The sequence below is a fragment of the Bubalus bubalis genome, chromosome 2 (genome assembly GCF_019923935.1).
Source record: "Bubalus bubalis isolate 160015118507 breed Murrah chromosome 2, NDDB_SH_1, whole genome shotgun sequence".
Lineage (NCBI taxonomy): Eukaryota > Metazoa > Chordata > Mammalia > Artiodactyla > Bovidae > Bubalus > Bubalus bubalis.
This window is the reverse complement of record NC_059158.1, coordinates 75,632,016-75,651,305: the sequence shown is the minus strand read 5'-3', so window position 1 is coordinate 75,651,305 and position 19,290 is coordinate 75,632,016. Positions and strand designations below refer to the sequence as shown.

Sequence of the window (19,290 nt, the reverse complement as noted above, 5' to 3'; positions counted from 1 at the left end):
GGGGAATATAAAGATGTTTTTGAGGAGAGCCATAGTAACCAAGTTTACACCGTACCTCAATATTGGGCTGAAAAGTGAATACATTCAGTCAGGTGGCTCTACCAGTTACTTGAGTATGTTTTCAGAATGATTGGTATTTTTGCATAAATTTAGGTAAAATAACCCCTAAAAATTGAAAAATAAGACATGCCAAGAAAATTGATAAGAATTAGAGTTTTTGACTTGTTTAGTCACTAAGTCATATCCAACTCTTTGCAACCCCATAGACTGCATGCAGCATGCCATCTCCTCTGTCCTCCACTATCTCCCAAACTTTTCTCTAATTCATGTCCATTGAGTTGGTGATGCTGTCTAACCATTTCATCCTCTGCCAGCCCCTTCTCCTTTTGCCTTCAATCTTTCCCCAGCATCAGGGTCTTTTCCAATGAGTCAGCTCTTTGCATCAGGGCCACAGTATTGCAGCTTCAGCTTCAGCATGAGTCCTTTGAATGAATTTTCAGGATTGATTTCCTTTAGGATTGACTGGTTTGATCTTGCTGTCCAAGGAACTCTCCAGCTGTTCAGAGTCTTCTCCACCAACACAGTTCAAAGGCATCAATTCTTCAGCATTCAGCCTTTTTGATGGTTCAACTCTTGCATCCGTACATGACTACTGGCAAAACCATAGCTTTAACTATAGGGACCCTTGTTGGCAAAGTGATGTCTCTGCTTTTTAATATGCTGTCTAGATTTGTCATTGCTTTCCTTCCAAGGAGCAAGGGTGCTTTAATTTCATGGCTGCAGTCACATCCATGGTGATTTTGGAGCCCAAGAAAATAAAATCTGTCACTTCTTCCACTTTTTCCCCTTCTGTTTACAATGAAGTGATGAGACCAGATGCCATGATCTTAGTTTTCTGAAAGCTGAGTTTTAAGACAGCTTTTTCATTCTCCTCTTTCACCATCAAGAAGCTCTTTAGTTCTTCTTCACTTTTTGCCATTAGAATGGTATCATCTGCATGTCTGAGGATGTTGATATTTCTCCTGGCAGTCTTGATTCCAGCTTGTGATTCATCCAGCTTTAGGCTTCAGTTCAGTTCAGTTCAGTTCAGTCGGTCAGTCGTGTCTGACTCTTTGCAATCCCATGAACCGCAGCACGCCAGGCCTCCCTGTCTGTCACTAACTGCCGGAGTCTAGGCTTAGGAAAACCTATAATGTAGTGTAATATGAAAATTAGCCTTCAGATGTTATCTTTTACTATCTCTACTGAACACGATGAAGGACTTAGATTTCAGCATGAAGGTTAGTGACAAGAAAGATTGTGGTGGTGATGGTGGTGATGGTTATTAATATGGGAGAGTTTGCCTCAATGGAGGCTATCTCTTCTTTAAACCTTTAAGGGAGAAATCATCTTAAGAGTCTGTGATTCCAGGTTATTTTTTTTTTACCATATATTTGTTGGGGTTTGGTGCTTTTTTGTCACCCAATAGTCTGGCAGATATCACACACATGCCTTTGTCATTAATTATTGTTTGAGTATGCTGACAGAACCCAGAAATAGTGAAATCATTAAATGGAAGAATCCAGGTATTCAAGATGCTGTCTAATTGGAGTCTACAAGATGTGAAAGGACTTTTCAGACTATTTAAAAATTAAGTTTGCCTGAATTCTTCTAAATGATTTTGCAGATTTCTATAATAAATGTAGCAAACATTTCTCTAATGGGATATAAATAATCAAACTCTGTTGCACTGTAGAGTAATATTATAAAGCACTTAACTAATCAGATTGTGAGAGTTGCTCAAAATTCCTAACCATGTAATTTTTGCATAGAGAGAGGGTGCTTCATGCTGTGCAATTAACTGGTTTTATTAACTATAAATTTGGTCGTTTCTTGCTGGCCTGATGGCCTAGTGAGAATTAGATCTTGGTTCTTGACTTGATCTTGCCCAGTTGAGTGTCAGGAAGGCTTGGAAATCTTACAGTGGAGGTAGTGGCTGAGGCCCTAAGGGGAGTTGATGAAGAGTTGTTTCTCACGTTTCTGTAACTAACTAGAGAGTTTTGGTATTTTTTTAGGTCTATTATAATTTTAAGATGTTCTATAAACTAACATCCCATTCTGTATTCAAATTAGGTTTGTAAAGTAAATTGGGAGGGTTTAGTGATTATAAACAGAACTTTGACATAAGACAATCTGTGTTAAAAACATGGCTTTGCCATTTTTTGTGCTCTTAGGCAAGTTTTAAAATTTCTCTGCAATAGTAGAAGGCTCTGACTCCTGATTTGCTTTGAGGCTTTAAAAGGTCAGTCTACCAATTGCATATATCATCACCAGACAGAATGATGTTTGCATTACTCACCTTTCTGAAATTTGGTTATTTTCATCAGGTTCTTTAACTACCCCTTCCATTTCTTCCTTTAATTTCTTCATAGTACATATATTTAAAATACAGATAAATAAATACCTTTGCTCAAAAAAAGCATGCAAGTGTTTTAGAATTATATTTATATAATATTTTGGTTCTCTAGATTAATCTGGGCTTCCCTGGTAGCTCAGACAGTAAAGAATTCACCTACAATGTGGGAGACCTGGGTTTAATCCCTGGATTGGGAAGATCCTCTGGAGGAGGGCATGGCAACCCACCCCAGTATTCTGGCCTGGAGAACTCCATGGACAGAAGAGCCTGGTGGGCTTTGATTAATCTAAGCCATTAAATAACATTAGCAAATATGTTCACAGCAAATATAAAACACTTCAGAATAAAAAAGCAAGATCACAAAATGAAATAAAAACAAATGGATGGTAACTTCCCTGTTGGTCCAGAGATTAGGAATTCTCCTGCCAGTGCAGGGGACATGGGTTCGATCCCTGGCCCAGGAAGAATCCCACATGCCGTGGAGCAACTAAGCCCGTGAGCCACAACTACTGACCCCACAAGCCTAGCGCCTGTGCTCCGCAACAAGAGAAGCCACTGCAACGGAAATCCATGCACCACAGCTAAAGAGTAGCCGCTGTTCACCGCAGTAGAGAAGCCCACACACAGCAATGAAGACCCAGTACAGCCAAAATACAAACAGAGGAGCTTCTGTAGTTGTTGAGTGGCTAAGATTCCCAACGCAGAGGGCCCAGTTTTGATCCCTGGTCAGGGAATGAGGTCCCCACATGCCGCAACTAAGACCGGGAACAACCAAATAAATAAAATATTTTGACAAAATATTAGAAGACTAATATAAAATATTATTTTTAAAGCTGTCTATATGAATTGTTTGGCACAGTAGACACTCTGTACTAGCTGTTTTTGTACAGAAGTCTGCAAACTGGAATCTCTTTGAGCAAAGGCAGCTTTTGATAAAAAAAAGTATTTAGATGAAAGGACTCATATTTTTATTGTATTTTTTTAAAGGGGGTGGGTAAAGAATCCACCTGCAATACAGGAAATGCAGGAGATGTGGGTTCCATACCTGGGTGGGGAAGATCACCTGGAAGAGGGCATGGGAACCCACTCCAGCATTCTTGCCAGGAGAATCCCATGGACAGAAGAGCCTGGGGCGTAGAGTCCATCGGGTCACACAAAAAATCAGACACAACTGAGCAACTGAGCACAACACAGCACACATAAACGTGGAAAGTCAAAAATGATAAATACATGAAGCTAACTAATACAAGCCGATTATGAAAGTGGAATCCAACGTGGAAGAAATCTGATCTCTGCTCATAAGCTTGACTTGACTCTGAATGATAAACTGGTTAAAAAGGAAAAGGAAGACCTTCCGAGAAAGAAATTAGCATTGGTTAAATACCTGGAATTTCTAGACACTAGGGTAGGATTTCTGTTCTCCCTTAAGGAGACTGGAACCCAGAGAGGTTAAATCGCTTCCCCTAAGTCACCCAGCTTATAGGAGGCATAGCCAAGACTCCTGCCTCCAGCCTGTTTGACTCCAGAGGGTATCCTGATACACCACAGTTAATGACCCCAGTTCAGTTGATCACATATCTATTGCGGATCCACTCTGAGTAAAGCAACTGTTAGAAATACATCAAGTTAGGTGTATTTTTTTTGTTTGTTTGTTTTTTATAGAAATGGATAGAAATTTAAAGCATGAAGGAATCTGGAAGATAATTTTGTCCAGCAAAAAATAATTTTCTAGGAGGAAACAAGGTTCAGAGTAACCAGGTGGCTCCAGGGCCATCCATTTTGGAATTAGAATTTAAATTTCCACTGACCTAGTTTTGATTACATTATATTGTGTTTTATTATTTTTTTAAAAGCCTAACCCTTCATTAATTCATACTTCAAGTCTTATTCAAGTGCTTTCTTTGGGGAGGTTTTCTGTGTAATTTTAGCCCCAAGTGATCTCTTTGACCAAGTTATATAAGTTGTTTAGTGGAAAATTGAGTTCTTGAATGTGCTTTTGTTATCCAAACTGAATACAGGTTTACAATATATCTGACTTTTTCATGTCATCACAGTGACCTTCTGTTGTTGAGCATGAAGAATCTAAAATCTCTCAGTCTTTTATACCTTGGGATATCTCTTACATCCCTGTCCTTAAATCTTCAGTATTTATTTCATTCAGTTTTAGCCAGCCTTCCATCCTGCCAGGTTAGTCTGTCCTTAGTTGGGTATATACTTAACTGGAGAGCAGCCTGATCCCTGGAATGGAGCCCAGGCAGCTGTCCTGGTAGCTGCACATGGTAAGTCTCCTGCAACCCACCAGGAAAACCATTGAGCAATAAAGACTTCCCAGCACCAGTGATGTTTATAATGCATCCCGCATGACTCCATCTCGGCTGTTCATGAAGACTGAGCAGAATGACTAGTTTATTTTTCCTTCTTAGTATTTCTAGCCATTTTTCTTCCAAAGAAACGTCTTCATGACATCATACGTCATGAGGAATATAGGCTGTATTATATTATGGAACCTGAATTCAGTTCGTTTATCCTTCTTTATTTCCCTGAATACCTAAAGGACAGCATTTGAAAGAAAACCTACAGAGCTGAGAGATTTGCTGCTTGTCATGTGCCTGTGTTATTGAATGGGTCTCATTAAGCCTAAAAGTGACTCAAAGAGCATGACCTGGGTAGGACTCTGGTGATTTAATACAGAATTGAAAATCATCCTCGCCTATTTTTAATGTTGTTCTATAGCACTGAGTTTTTAGAAGTGGGAGCTGGTTTTCCATCTTGTGAGAATCAAGTTTTTATTTTAGGAAAATGCCCCTAAAATAGTATTCTTGGAGTAAAAATGTAATGAAGTAAACAGCTTTTTTTTTTTTGACACTGGTTCTTGTGATCTGACACGTGTATATCTTCTGATTACTTAGAGAGTGCATTCTGCCTCAATTATCTTTATAATCAGAGCCTGAAACAGAAGAGAATGTCTACCTACTTCTTGCCTGAAAAAGCAAGATGTTTTGACCTTATACACTACTGTTTTAGGGTTTGGGGGTTTTTTTTGGCTGCACTGAGTCCTCATTGTGCCATGGGCTTTCTCTTGTGGTGTGAGGGCTTCTCACTGTGGTGGTTTTTCTTGTTGCAGAGCACAGGCTCTAGAGCTCGGGTCAGTAATTGTGGTTCACAGACTTAGTTGTTCCATGGCTTGTGGGATCTTCCCAGACCAGGGATCAAACCTGGGTCCCCTGCATTGGCTGGAGATTTCTTAACCACTGGTCCACAAGAGAAGTCCCTGTTTTTGGAGTTTTTAAATCAAGTATTTCCCCTTGTGCCTTAACATTCTGCTGCTAAGTGCAATAGCTCTGAGCTCTGTGGGGATAATGATAAGAGGTATGCTGTACTGAGAAGACCAAGGGCATTGTCTTTTCAAACCCATCCTGTTCTTTAGAAGGCTGGTTCAGTTGTAGAGTTTTGTGATGTTGGCCCAAGCCTAGGAAGAGGGCTGTCTTAGTCCACTCAGGATGCTGTAACAGAATACTGCAGATAGGATGACTTATAAACAACAAACACACTCATAAGTTCTGGAGGTTGGGAAGTCCGAGATCAAGTTGTTAGCAGAGTCAATTTCTGGTGAGAACCTACTTCCTGATTCACAGCTGGCCATCTTCGTGCGGTGTCCTCATGTTGCAGAAGGAGGGGGCGAGGGAGCTCTTTTATAAGGGTGCTGATTCCATTCATGAGGCTCTACCCTCATCATCTTTTACAGGTCCCACCTCCTTATACCATCGCTTTGGGGGTCAGGTTTCAACATATGGATTTTAGGGGAACACATTCAGCCTATGCAGAAAGCGTGTGTGAAATGTAGCCCCACTACTAAGAATCAGGGCTCCATTTTTCAATGTGTGGTAGAGGAGTGTCTGCTACAGTGGGTATGGTGTGGGGAAGGTGTGGACTCGATAAGAAGCTGGCTTACTTGCAGAGGTGATTTGGAAATATAAATGGTACAATGCATTGGGTAGAAAGCTGGAAGCAGAAGGTTTAAGATTAAGCAAGCTTCTCCATTCTATATCTGAAAAAGTTCAATAAGGGCATGCTTGGAGAATAGACAAGCAAGGAAGGGCTCTCAAGAAATTTTGCCCATTTGATTGTCATGGACTGCAAGAGGCAACTTGTAGCTATCCAAGGCTTTATCCTGAAAGCTCACATCAACAAAGGGCTCGTGAACACAAATTTCAATGTGGCTTCTACTGTAGTTGTATAATTGATTGACTGGCATTCTTATTAAATAATAGCCTGAAGTAACCCTTATGCATGTAAAAGAACAGAATGAATATTGAAGCAAATCCACACCCACAGGCATTTTACTCTTCTCACTGCCCTGTTCAGAGTAAACATTTACCTTACATGAACTCTTACCACGGCAGTTATTTAAACACACTTAATATCATTATTGTCAAATACTATTTGTTCATCCACCCTTCAAATGCTGTTGAGCTTCTGCTGTGTAAAGCATGTGATCTTTCGCCCTCGTGTGGTTTTATACTAGACAAGATGCAAGACAAGCAAGGCTTCTCTGAAGAGCAGAGGGCTACGAGAACAAATGTCAGAAGGGAGAGGAAGACCATTTAATAAAACACTGAATCAGAGTCTGAGTAGGTATACTCAGTGTCCAGACTTTTGTCTCACGGCCTCTCAGAGTTTATGGACTTCTTCAGCAATAACCCAGGAGATGTTTGTTCTGGTTGCATGTCAGGAGAAACTCATAGCTCAGAGATTAACTAAACTAGTCCGTATATACCTAGGGTAGTTCTGGGGAGGTAAGTAAAGAATTTTACCTCTTTCTGATCCAATCCTAGGGAAAATAAAAATTTCCATGCAAAACAATATTTTAAATGTTATATTTATATGCTCTAGTCATACATATTATGGATAGCATGCATGTACTGTTTTTTCCAATTAAAAATTATAGAGGCTATTGTAAAGAATTTGGGAAATATGTGGAAATTTTAAATCAGTTATGATTCTTTTTACTACCTAGTGTGTGCTCAATTTCTTCTGTCTGATTCTTTGCAACCGTATGGACTGTAGCCCACTGGGCTCCTCTGTCCATGGAATTCTTTAGGCAAGAATACTGGAGTGGATTGCCATGTCCTCCTGCAAGGGATCTTCCCCACCCAGGGACTGAACCCACGTCTCCTGCATTGCAGGCAGATTCTTTACCCACTGAGCCACCTGAGAAGCCCTTTGCTACCTAAAGATAAACACAAATAATATATTTTATTTCCTCCCCATCTCCTTCCTTTTATGTGTAATTTTAATTTTTTTTTAAAATGTGGGCCCTTATCTTCTTAAATTTGAGGGAATGGCTATTCCCCTTTAAATTATTGGGGAATGGCTATGCACTCCAGTATTCTTGCCTGGAGAATCCCATGGACAGAGGAGCCTGGCCGGCTACATAGTCCATGGGGTCGCAAAGAGTCAGACATGACTGAGTGACTAATACTTTCACTTTCCATATTCTCTAAGTACATCCATGTTTCTGCAAATGACAATATTTTGTTCTTTTTATGGCTGAGTAATATTCCATTGTAGTTACGCACCAAATCTTCTTGGTTTTAATAGTATAAAAAATATTTAAATATTTTGGCACAATAGAGCATTACTTTAGCCTTCATTGTTATTATGTTTCCTTTTTAACATAAAACTGAACTTTTTCAAGCCACTAATCCATTATTTTGATGTGTAAGTCATTTGCTAGAGTATCCCAGAATTTAAATCTGGAAAACAATGGGAAAACAACAACTGAAGGAAAAATTATTTGCTGCACACTTACTTCAGCAATTTCCATTAATGAACTATTGACAAGCAGGTGCCTATAGAGGCAAATCTCTATAATACATCCACTTGTATTCAGATACCAGCTACTATAAGCACAGGCTTTAATAATTCAATCAATCCCAGGTATTTCTGTTGGAGTGTGTTTGAATTGCTAACAGGTATCATGATTTCCATTTATTGCAAATATCACTTATTTATTTAATCTATCTCTACTTATTATTAGCCCCTTTCCATGAAACTCGTACAACATTCTAAAGTAGCATGTTGTTTTCGAGATGTTAAGTCAAATTCTTAGTTTATTAAATTGGAACCTAAAGCCTTATTCCATAAAAATATCTTTTGCTTGCAAATCATACTGCAAGAGTTTTTCATAACTGTAAAAAATTAAAACATGAGCACAACAAAGGAATACAAGATAATAGTTGTTCTGTTATTAACATATACCTACTCAAGACCATTTAGACATGCTTACCAATACCTGAAAAGATAAATTATCTCTCCAAGATATAATTTGTTAGTATCTTAAATGTAAGCATGAAAGCTAGCTGAAACACTGAAAATTCCATGTCATGCTGAATTATAAAATCATTGTCCAAGGATTCAGAATATTCTTGTATTTATTCTTATTGATGAAAACATTTTTAATGGCTTCGAGATTTAGATGTTCTGAAGAATATATCAAAATGTGCCAAAGGATAACACTCCCTGATTTTGACCAATACTGGTTCCAACATTAATGCGTCCTCACGTTGAACTCTCATGCTTTACTCACAAAGAGTTGATCTGCCAGTGAAAAACAGAGGGCTTATGATTTCCAAACTTCACATGAACTCTATTTTTACAACAAAGGTCATTTATGCTGATTTAGAATTAGAGTTGCCATATGGATGAATAATTGTATTTATTGTCCAATTAGTGTATTTTCTTTCTACTTGGAAAACTAAATTATGAGAACGTTGTTTGATGAAATACAGAATCTCTACACACAGTGAACACTCAGTAATTGTTAAGGAATTATTTCTATAGCCCCCTTCAACACTTACTAAAACAAATTGTCAAATCAACCTTGATAAAATGTATGTCTCATCCAGTCACTGATAACCCTCCTTTCTCTTGTTCCCATATTGACCCTGTGTCAACCCATAACCTCTGTTTTCTGTCTAGTCAAACTACCTTCAAAGCAAGTTTCACACATTTTTAATGAAAAATCATCCCCTACTGGGTGTCCCAGGTGGTGCTAGTAGTAAAGAACCTGCCTGCCAGTGCGGGAGACATAAAGACATAGGTTCAATTCCTGGGTCGGGAAGATCCTCTGGAGGAGGGCATGGCAACCAAGTCCAGTATTCTTGCCTGAAGAATCCCATGGACAGAGGAGTAAGAATACTGGAATGGGTAGCCATTCCCTTTTCCAGGGGATCTTCCCAGGCTAGGGATCAAACCCAGGTCTCCTGAATTGCAGGCAGACTCTTTATTGTCTGAGCCAATTTTGTCATAACTGTTCTTCCAACCAATAGAAATTTAGTCGTGTTGCAGTCTGCCAGTGGGGATACTATGCAGAAAAAAAAAATCTGTTTGACTTTAAGGAAGAAGGCTTTTACTTAAATATGGCATCTCCCCTCTTTAATCATCCCCCTCTGCCATCAGTCATGTTGGCTTTCTAGTAAGCACTTCTGCTGCTGCCAGTTCAACCCCATTTCTTTAAAAAATTTTTCAGAAACTTTTGATATGAATTCTTAATCTATCAAGAAGACTGCCAAAGACAGTTTTATTAGTATCACATGCTTGTTGAACACATACACATCTTTGTAAAGTATGTAAAAGAAAATTGAATATAAAATCTATTTTATGAGACTTTCATAAACGTGAAATTTTATGCAATTTTGTGTTTTATTTTTGTATAGGCAGAAATACTCAGCGTCCTCAGTCACAGAAACATCATCCAGTTTTATGGAGTAATTCTCGAACCTCCCAACTATGGTATTGTCACAGGTAGGAACTCCATTTGACTTTTTTCTTTCCCCATTTACCTGGCTTTAGATTCTTTAATATGCTCAAATGCTTAATATTACGTTCTGACATGAATTTTGTGCGACTGTCAGATGTCACTTTTGTTGCTATAAAGCATTAATAAAACTGATTATATCAATATAATTAAGAATGGTGTTTCCACTTCTACCCATGTTTAATTGTGCTAATTATATCTGTGTAAATGCTATTTAAATGCACTCACAGCTGCAATACCAATATTTAAAGGTGCCGTTTAACTAAAATTTCATTTAATTAGTTGAAATGAGCGATGTTTTTTGTAACTCTGTGACCTTTTACAAATTAAGATTTCTTGAGCTACTCATGTTGTAATTCTTCACAAGGCATTTTAATTCCATTAGAGCATTCTTTCTTCAAGGTCTCTGATGTGAGAATAATATTTTTCAGGTTTGGTCATCTGGGTTAGTAATGACCTTGATCTAAATTATCGCATAATATGGAACAGCCATTTATAACTGATGGAAATACCCTTTCCAAAATCGAGCACACAGAAGATTTTGCCATATAAAAATACAGAAAGGCAAAAAAAAAAAAAAAAAAATACAGAAAGGCACCTATTTATATTACTTTATACTTTGGCCACCTCATGCGAAGACTTGGCTCATTGGAAAAGACTCTGATGCTGGGAGGGATTGGGGGCAGGAGGAGAAGGGGATGACAGAGGATGAGATGGCTGGATGGCATCACCGACTCGATGGACGTGAGTTTGAGTGAACTCCGGGAGTTGGTGATGGACCGGGAGGCCTGGCGTGCTGCTGTTCAGGGGTTCGCAAAGAGTCAGACACGACTGAGCAACTGAACTGAACTGAACTGATACTCATAGTTGTATAATCCAATAAACAGCTTCAGGTCTATGATAAGTATAGTGTTCAATTTTACAATACATAACTTTGACCCAAGTTCTTTATCATGGCAGTTCTTTGACCAAAATAAAACAAACATGAAAACCTTAAAAGATCAGCCAGCCCTCTTTTCTTCTACTGTAGTGGTAAGAACTTGGATTGTCTTTATATATTGTCTTAAAATAACAACAAAATACCCCCAATAAAAAGGAGTGGATTAGATACTTCCTTATAAATTATGTTATCTAATACTTAGAATAACCTATTTCACATAAGAAACTGAAACTCTAACTTAGGTACTTTTCCAAGATTACCCAACTAATGGTAGAACCACAGTGGTGTAAATTTCTCAATTGATTTTATACAGAATCTCCTCTTCTTATACGTAAGCTAGGTTCTGGAAGGCTATGAGCACACTTTAGATCCAATAGATGTGGAAGATTGAATGTACTGCTCCATTTTATGTAAGAGACTTGAGTATCCTCAACCAACCCCCCGCAGATAACTGAAGGATAGTAGTACATATGCAACTGAGTCAAGTGTGGAAGGTCAAATGGATTGGGAATGATAGCACTTGCCTTGCCTCTTGAAATGAACACTAGTATGGCAGACTCGTAAGTAAGTAAGGCAGGCACGAAAACTTGATCACCCAATCCAGCTACCTCCCTCTTTTTAGAACCTCATTGTCTTTCTCAGATGTTGGAGTCCTGACGGGGAAACCTTGACTAGCTTGTACCTATTCCATCTTGAGTGTACTTGTTAATAAAAAAGGTTGTTGCATCAGGCAGCTGTTGTCACTCATACTGAGGACTCAAAAGAATAATTTAGCAGAGTGATGGAATGGAATGGGCACCAGAATAGGAATTGAGAGATGAAATTTTGTCTTGATTCTGCCAAAGCTCCATAGATGGGTTCCTGATGATCTATGTCTCAGTTTTCTCTTCGTGAGTGAAGGGACTAGAATTGATTATTTCTGGGTGAGAGTGTGTATACGTGCACCCGTGCATGTGTGTTTGCCAAAATTAACCACAGAGACGATTTTCTAAAACCTGCTTGTAAGACTTAGCACAGAGTCCAAGAGGTAGCTGCCATTTTATTTCCCTTGGAAGGGAAGTGAACATCTTTTTCCCAGATCTACAAAATAATGGGATGACTAGAATCTCCAAAGTCAAAAGAAAAGGTACAATAGAGGATCATCTTTGATTTTTGGAAACGTCTTAATTCTGTACTACCAATCAAGCAATAAGCATGAACTGGAGTAACTATAGTAGTTTCAAACAAAATAAACTTAAGAAATATTACTAGAAATAAATTGAGTCATTCATAATGATAAAAAGAATCAATACATCAGGAAGATATAGCAATTGTAAATGTATACACAGTTAACAATAGGTCCTCAAAGTACATGAAGCAAAAACTGACTGTAAAAGAGAACCAGTCAGTTCAACAAAGGGGTTTCAGTATCCCCATTCTCAGTAATTGATAGAACAACTAGAAAGAAAATCAGCAAGGATATAGAAGACTTGACAAACACTCTCAACCAGCTCTACACACCACCCAACAAAGAATGCATATTCTTCTCAAGGGCATATTCTTTAGCATGCATGATAAGTTAAATCATGAAATAAATCTTAATACATCAAAAAGAATTGAATAAAATGGAAGCCCAGTTCAAGTTCAATGCATGAAGCAGGGCACCCAATGCCAGTGCTTTGTGACAACCTGGGCGGATGGGGTGGAGGGAGGTGGGAGGCAGGTTCAGGATAGGGGGACACACGTATACCTATGGCCGATTCATGTTAATGCATGGCAAAAGCCATCACAATATTGTAAAGTAATTATCCTCCAATTATAATAAAGGATTGAAGAGTTCTTTAATCACAATAGAATTAAAAAAATCAATGCAAGAAAGAAACCTGGAAAATTCCCAAATGTTTGGAAATTACACAACACGTTTCTAAACAGTCAATGAGTCAAGAAACCACAATGGATTTTTAAATATTTTTGACAGAGAGGAAATGAAAATGCAGCATATCAATATTATAGGTGGAAGACAAAGTAATACTTAGGAGGGAATTTATAAGCATATTAGAAAGCAGAGACATCACTTTGCTGACAAAGGTCTGTATAGTCAAAGCTATGGTTTTTCCAGCAGTCACATACGGATATGAGAGTTGGATCATAAAGAAGACTGAGCGCTGAGGAATTGATGCTTTTGAACTGTGGTGTTGGAGAAGACTCTTGAGAGTCCCTCGGACAACAAGGAGATCAAACCAGTACCCTAAAGGAAATCAGCCCTGAATATTCATTGGAAGGACTGATGCTGAAGCTGAGCCTCCAGTACTTTGGCCGCCTGATGCGAAGAGCTGACTCACTAAAGACCGTGATGCTGAGGAAGATCGAGAGCAGGAGGAAAAGGGGACGACAGAGGATGAGATGGTTGGATGGCATCATTGACTCAATGGACATGAGTATAAGCAAACTCTGGGCAATGATGAAAGCCAGGGAAGCCTGGCGTGCTGTAGTCTATGGAGTTGCAAAGAGTTGGACACAACTGAGCGACTAAACAACAACACATCTATGTTTCATTTAAAAAGAAGGTCTGAAATTGATCATTAAGCTTTAACCTTAACAAACTACAAAAAGAACAAAATTAGCCCAAAGCAAGGCAATGAAAGGAAATAATAAGGATTAGAGCAGAATAGAACAACATAGAAAACAGAAAAATAATAGAGAGAATCCATGAAACTAAAATCTTGGTCTTTGTAAAGCTCAGTAAAACTGACAAACCTTTAGCTGGACTGACCAACAAAAAAGAAAATACAAATTGGCAAACTCAGAAATGAAGATAGCATTATGGTCCCAACAGAAATTTAAAAGGATTATAAGGGAATATTATGACCAACTTTATGGCAACAAATTAGACAATTTAGATGCAATGAAAAAATCTTTAAAAATATAAAAATTTTCAAAACTGACTCAAGAAGAAACAAAAAAATCTGACCAAAACTATAAGTAAAGAAATTTGAATTCATAATTTAAAATATTTCCATAATGAATTTCCAAAACCAGGTGATTTCACTGATGAAGTCTATATGAAATGTAACACCAGTCCTTCCCATACTGTTTCTGAAAATAGAAGGAACATTTGCCAGTTCATTCTATATAGCCAGCATTATCCTAATAGCAAAGCCAGACAGAACCATAATAAGAAAACTACAGACCACCATCCCTCCTGAATATAGATGCAAAAATCCTTGACTAAAAAAAAAAAAATCCTTCACTGCATATTAGCAAACTGAATCCATCCGCCAATAAAAAGGATTATACATTACAACCAGATGGGATCTATCCCAGAAATGCAAGGTTGATTTAACATCTGAAATCAATTAATGTAAAACACCATAATAGAATAAAAGACAAAAACCAATTTGACATTCTACAATACCCATTTATAATAAGAAATCTCAGCAGGCTAAAAATAGAAGGGAATTTTCTCCACCTGATAAATAACATCTAGAAAAGGAACCATGCAAATATCTATCAATCCAGTGAATGAAAAAAGTGAATGTGATAGATCAATGCAATGAAATACTATTCAGGAATAAAAAGGAGTGAAGTACTGACACACGCTGCAACCAAAAGAGTCTTGCAAACATTATATGAAGAGAAAGAAGTCAGACATAAAGGCCATATACTGTTTCATTCCATTATGTGGAATGTCTAGAAAAGGCACATTTGAGAGTGAGAAAAGATAAATCACAGGGCTGGGGCTGACAGTGGTGAGTAACTGTAAGTGGGCAGAAGGGACTTGTTTGGGGTCGTGAAAAGGTTAAAATTGGGTAGTGGTGGTTATTGCACAAATCTGTAAGTTTCCTAGAAATCAAATTGTACACATATGGTGGGTGAATTTTATGATATGTAATTTATATCTCAAAACCATTTTTAAAGGAATTTTCTCACTTTCTTGGCCTTTTGTAAAGCTTAAAATTTGAGGACTCATCTAAATCCTGATGCAACAAATATTGATTTCTTTACATTGTCACATAAACCCTCTGACTTATGTGTTTAACCTTATTTATCTCCTAAGAATAACAATTTTTTGAAATACCTATATTCATGCCTGCCTTTGTTTCAAATGCATTCTTGCAACACCTTTGTGTTTCTGAATTCCATCCAAATGGCTTTAGATTTCATCACCAGCTGAAGATATTATCCATTCTATCCATTCTGTTAGTGGTCTTGTCTTTGACAGATTTCTTTCCAGGATGACATTAATTTTGAGAAACCACAGCATAGAACAGTTTTTTTCTTATAAGTTTTAATGTCTTTTGTTAAATTCTTTAACACATTTTCTCAATGAAACCATGCAGTCTTATTTGTGAATTGTGTCTTGGTTTTAATTCTATGCTTATCTTTCCTTTGAAAACAGAATATGCTTCTCTGGGATCACTCTATGATTACATTAACAGTAACAGAAGTGAAGAAATGGACATGGATCACATTATGACCTGGGCCACTGATGTAGCCAAAGGTAATGTTTCATGTATTCTACAGCATAGTTGGAGAGATCCTGACATGGTGACTTAAGTTGGAAGATTTCTTATTCTGTCTTAAGATTTTTTTTTTTTTTTTTTTTCAGACAAAAGTAGCAAGAATTCTGCAGCTTACTGTACACATAATATTTTAGGCCATTGCCTTTCCACTGCTGCATTGCTTTTTTCTCTTTCCTTTCTTTACTTCTTTACCAAAAACCAAGTTTCAACAAAATCAGTGGCTCCAAGGCAGATATTTTTGTCCCATTTTCTAACACTGTAATTGACCGGCTTGCTCAATACATTAAATGGAAAGATCATATTTCTGTTATTGTTCTTTAAGTCTCAGACTGCAGTATCCAGAAAACGTGACTTATTGTAGGATTAGTTCTACTTCTTTTGTATATATAATAATATGCTAAAAATAGTAACCACTTGCAAAAAAGTTTTATTTGGCCTTCAGTGCAAAAGCAATTCAGATTTTATTTTATATTTAATGTAAACTTGAAAATCACCCTTGGAAATGGAATATTTTTTAATACACAAAATCCCTAAACAAGGTGCCGAGTTCTTTTTCCCTCATAAATTCCTTCATAGACAAATGCTCTCTAAAGCAATTTAAACTCCATTTATTTTTATCTTTTTTCCATTTTCCTAACTGAATGTTTCTGAGTTTTATTTATAACTGTCAAAGTTGCTTTGGAAACAACTTAATCTAAATAATGAATGCTGATGGTTACATTTGTATTCTAGCAACCCCTGGAAAGCAAGTGTGTCCAAATTTTACTGGGGCAATTAGCTCTTTTGCATTTTGCTAATCCAATCTCTACAAGTATCTCTTTACAAAGCAAATAAAAGGATATTTAGTACTCAATAAGGAAAGCAACTCATACTTTGCTTTCACTGGAAAGTCACACAGAGACTTCCAAAAGTAATAGTCTTTCCTTTGGGGAATTATCCTGTTTTAAGTTTCATCAACACCTGCCAAATTCTTCAAATAGAGAAAGTGGAAATTAAAAAAAAAAAAAGAAAAGTTTCATGCAAAATGCTGCAGCTTGAGTGATACTTCATTACCTTATAAGAATAATAAGCTCTATGTTTAGGATGGTGTACTTAAGGCTTTGGCTGTGTTAATTAACTTAATTGTGTATTCATGCATGAGACATCTCAAATCAGTCTTAAAATTTCTCATTCTTCAAGACATTTTCATGGAACATCATAGCCACTTCTCTGCATATCAGGGGCCACCTGTTTGTAAGCTGGGTAATGTGCTGTTATTGAAAACTGCCTGAAGCATTGTGGAAATACTCTTAGAGAAATGTAAATACATATACAAGCAGTCCTTGACTTAAAGCACTTCACCTTACAGACATTTGCATTTAGGGTGCTCAGCCAATTACACCCATCTTATTACTTAATGGCACTTAAGATGGATAGCAAACAAATCAACTGACACCAGTCGCTTGGCTTCTTGCTGTGCACACTGTTTAGCTTCCCTGGCCCCTAGCCTGTAAACCTCATCCCTCCTGATCCCTTCCCCTGCAACAGTCCCTGTCTGTGGGGCAAGTCTTTTGGCTCCAGATCAGCTCAGTCATTCCTGGGGTTTCTCAAGAGTCCCGGCTGTATCAGAAAGAAAAGGAAGAGAAGGAATAGGACTAAACAGCAAGCTGGAACTAGAGGTGAAAAACTGGGATCAAGAAGATGGGAGGGTCCAAAACTACACAGTAATAGAAATCACTTTTTGGTGGCTGATGAATTAATTTGAAAGGCAAGTTCTAATGTGTTCAGCCTCAGGTGAGAAGTGTGAAGCAGAGAAGACAGTTGTTTACAACTATACAGGTAGTTCTTAATATTTAAAATGGCCTACAAAAAGAAGAAGAAATCAATGCTTTCAGAATGACTTCAACCCTCTCTGATAAAGCTATGTGTGGAACTTGGAGATGACATAGGAAGCCTTGATTTTTGTTGATTCCGTTTTGAATTCAGCTGTGCCCTTCAGTTTGACCATGATTGAAGCCGCTGAAGCAACAAGATGTTGAGAAATCAGAGGATGAATAATTCATTTCAAATAAGAGTTGATTCATGCAGTTTTGAAATAGGCATTGCTTAACATCACTGGAAAGAGAAAACCTTCTCAAAGGCAAAACAGACTCTCTTCTTTCTGGGTAGGAAGAGGGAAGGAGGGCAGACCAGTATATCTGAAATTGCTGCAAGTCAGCCAGCAATGGGTAAAAGGAACAATTAAAGCTAACAAGCCTGGATCCAGTCTCCAAATGGTCATCACTGATTCCAAATCTTCCCAAAGTGACACCTGTGAAATCTTTTTTAGGAAACCCTGAATTTTAAAATTGATAGAGATATTTTTCAGGCCTCCTGTTTTCTTGCAGTAAAAATATGGCAGAATTGTAGATAGCACTATTGAAACACACTAAATAGAATTTTATATGATTGTGATTACAACTGTTCATGTACACTAAATATTCTATAAATGTATACTATATGTTATACACAGATACCAGCGTGCTCAATACAATATGGTACTTCTTCTCACAATATCTACAGTGAGGAAGAAAAGTCCCTATATTCTAAGCTTTTGTGCTTGAGTGTTTTTTTAAGTTATTGTCAGCAAATGTAGAAATGATGTAGCTCTACCTCTAGCAGTAATTAAACAGTTTCTACCTGAAAAATTATTCAGGAATTGGATTCTTAAAGCAAGAGAGAAATAACTATGAAATTCTGTCATAAAAATTATTAAAAGTACCCAAGTTGTAGCTATTGAATTTTCACAGCTTGGAATATGTAGAACTTAATATTAGAAGAAAGATTTCCTTTATTCCAGTTACATTTTATTTAAGATATTTGAATTGCTAATACTTTTGTTGACTCTTCTGTAATAACTTTAAATGGCAAGAGTTTAAATTTTTTGAAATTTTTCTTTGTTCTTTCATGATTCTTCAATATATAATAACTAGAAAGTAGAAAATAATAGATTTTTAAAAATTAGCCCTTATAAAACTGAACTTTTCTATATACTGAATAAAGAACCAAGGCCTCATTATTAAACTGTGTTCAGCAGATAGTTCATTAGCCAAAGGAATGGTTTTGATTGAGGTGAGAGGGCTATTTCTTTGATTGTTTAGAAAAGACAAGAAATAGAGAGGAAATATTTCAGTAGAAAATGTTTTTGTTCTTTATTCTAGATAGACTATATATAAATACAGGGAAGGAACCAAATATTACTAAAGGAGTAACTGTGAAATATGTATCTTTTAAAATATAATTTTTTATTCAAAATAAGAAAACTGCTTAATTTATGTACATACAATTTACTGAAGTAACTTGATTTTCAATATGTTGTAAAGAATTTTAGAGTACATTGAAATATAGATTATCTCAAAGATTTGTCTTTGTAAGAAGAATAAAATATTTTATAACTACTGTGTATTTTTCTATCTGAGGATTACAAAATTCTTTACCAACCATAACTAATGAATTCAAGCAGTCTCCCCATCCCCACCCCACCTCCACTCCCAGGGTCTTACCAGAGTGAATACTGAGAAAATAAATGAGGCTGCCCTGGGTAACTTCAGACATGCAAATGAAAACTGAAATTTGTGGTCAGAACTGTGGTTGATTTAGAAGGCAGTTGGTAGTG

General features: G+C 37.1%; 1 protein-coding gene across 5 annotated transcripts in view; it reads left to right on the top strand.

The window, feature by feature from the left end:
* Positions 1–19,290, top strand: part of MAP3K20 (mitogen-activated protein kinase kinase kinase 20) — a 166,716-nt gene that overhangs the window by 66,611 nt on the left and 80,815 nt on the right. For all 5 annotated transcript variants that reach the window (XM_006063028.4, XM_044933693.2, XM_044933707.2 and 2 more), the window contains exons 3-4: positions 10,114–10,201; positions 15,533–15,634. In XM_006063028.4, coding sequence (XP_006063090.3) covers positions 10,114–10,201; positions 15,533–15,634 — 190 coding nt within the window. The remainder of the gene's footprint in view (positions 1–10,113; positions 10,202–15,532; positions 15,635–19,290) is intronic.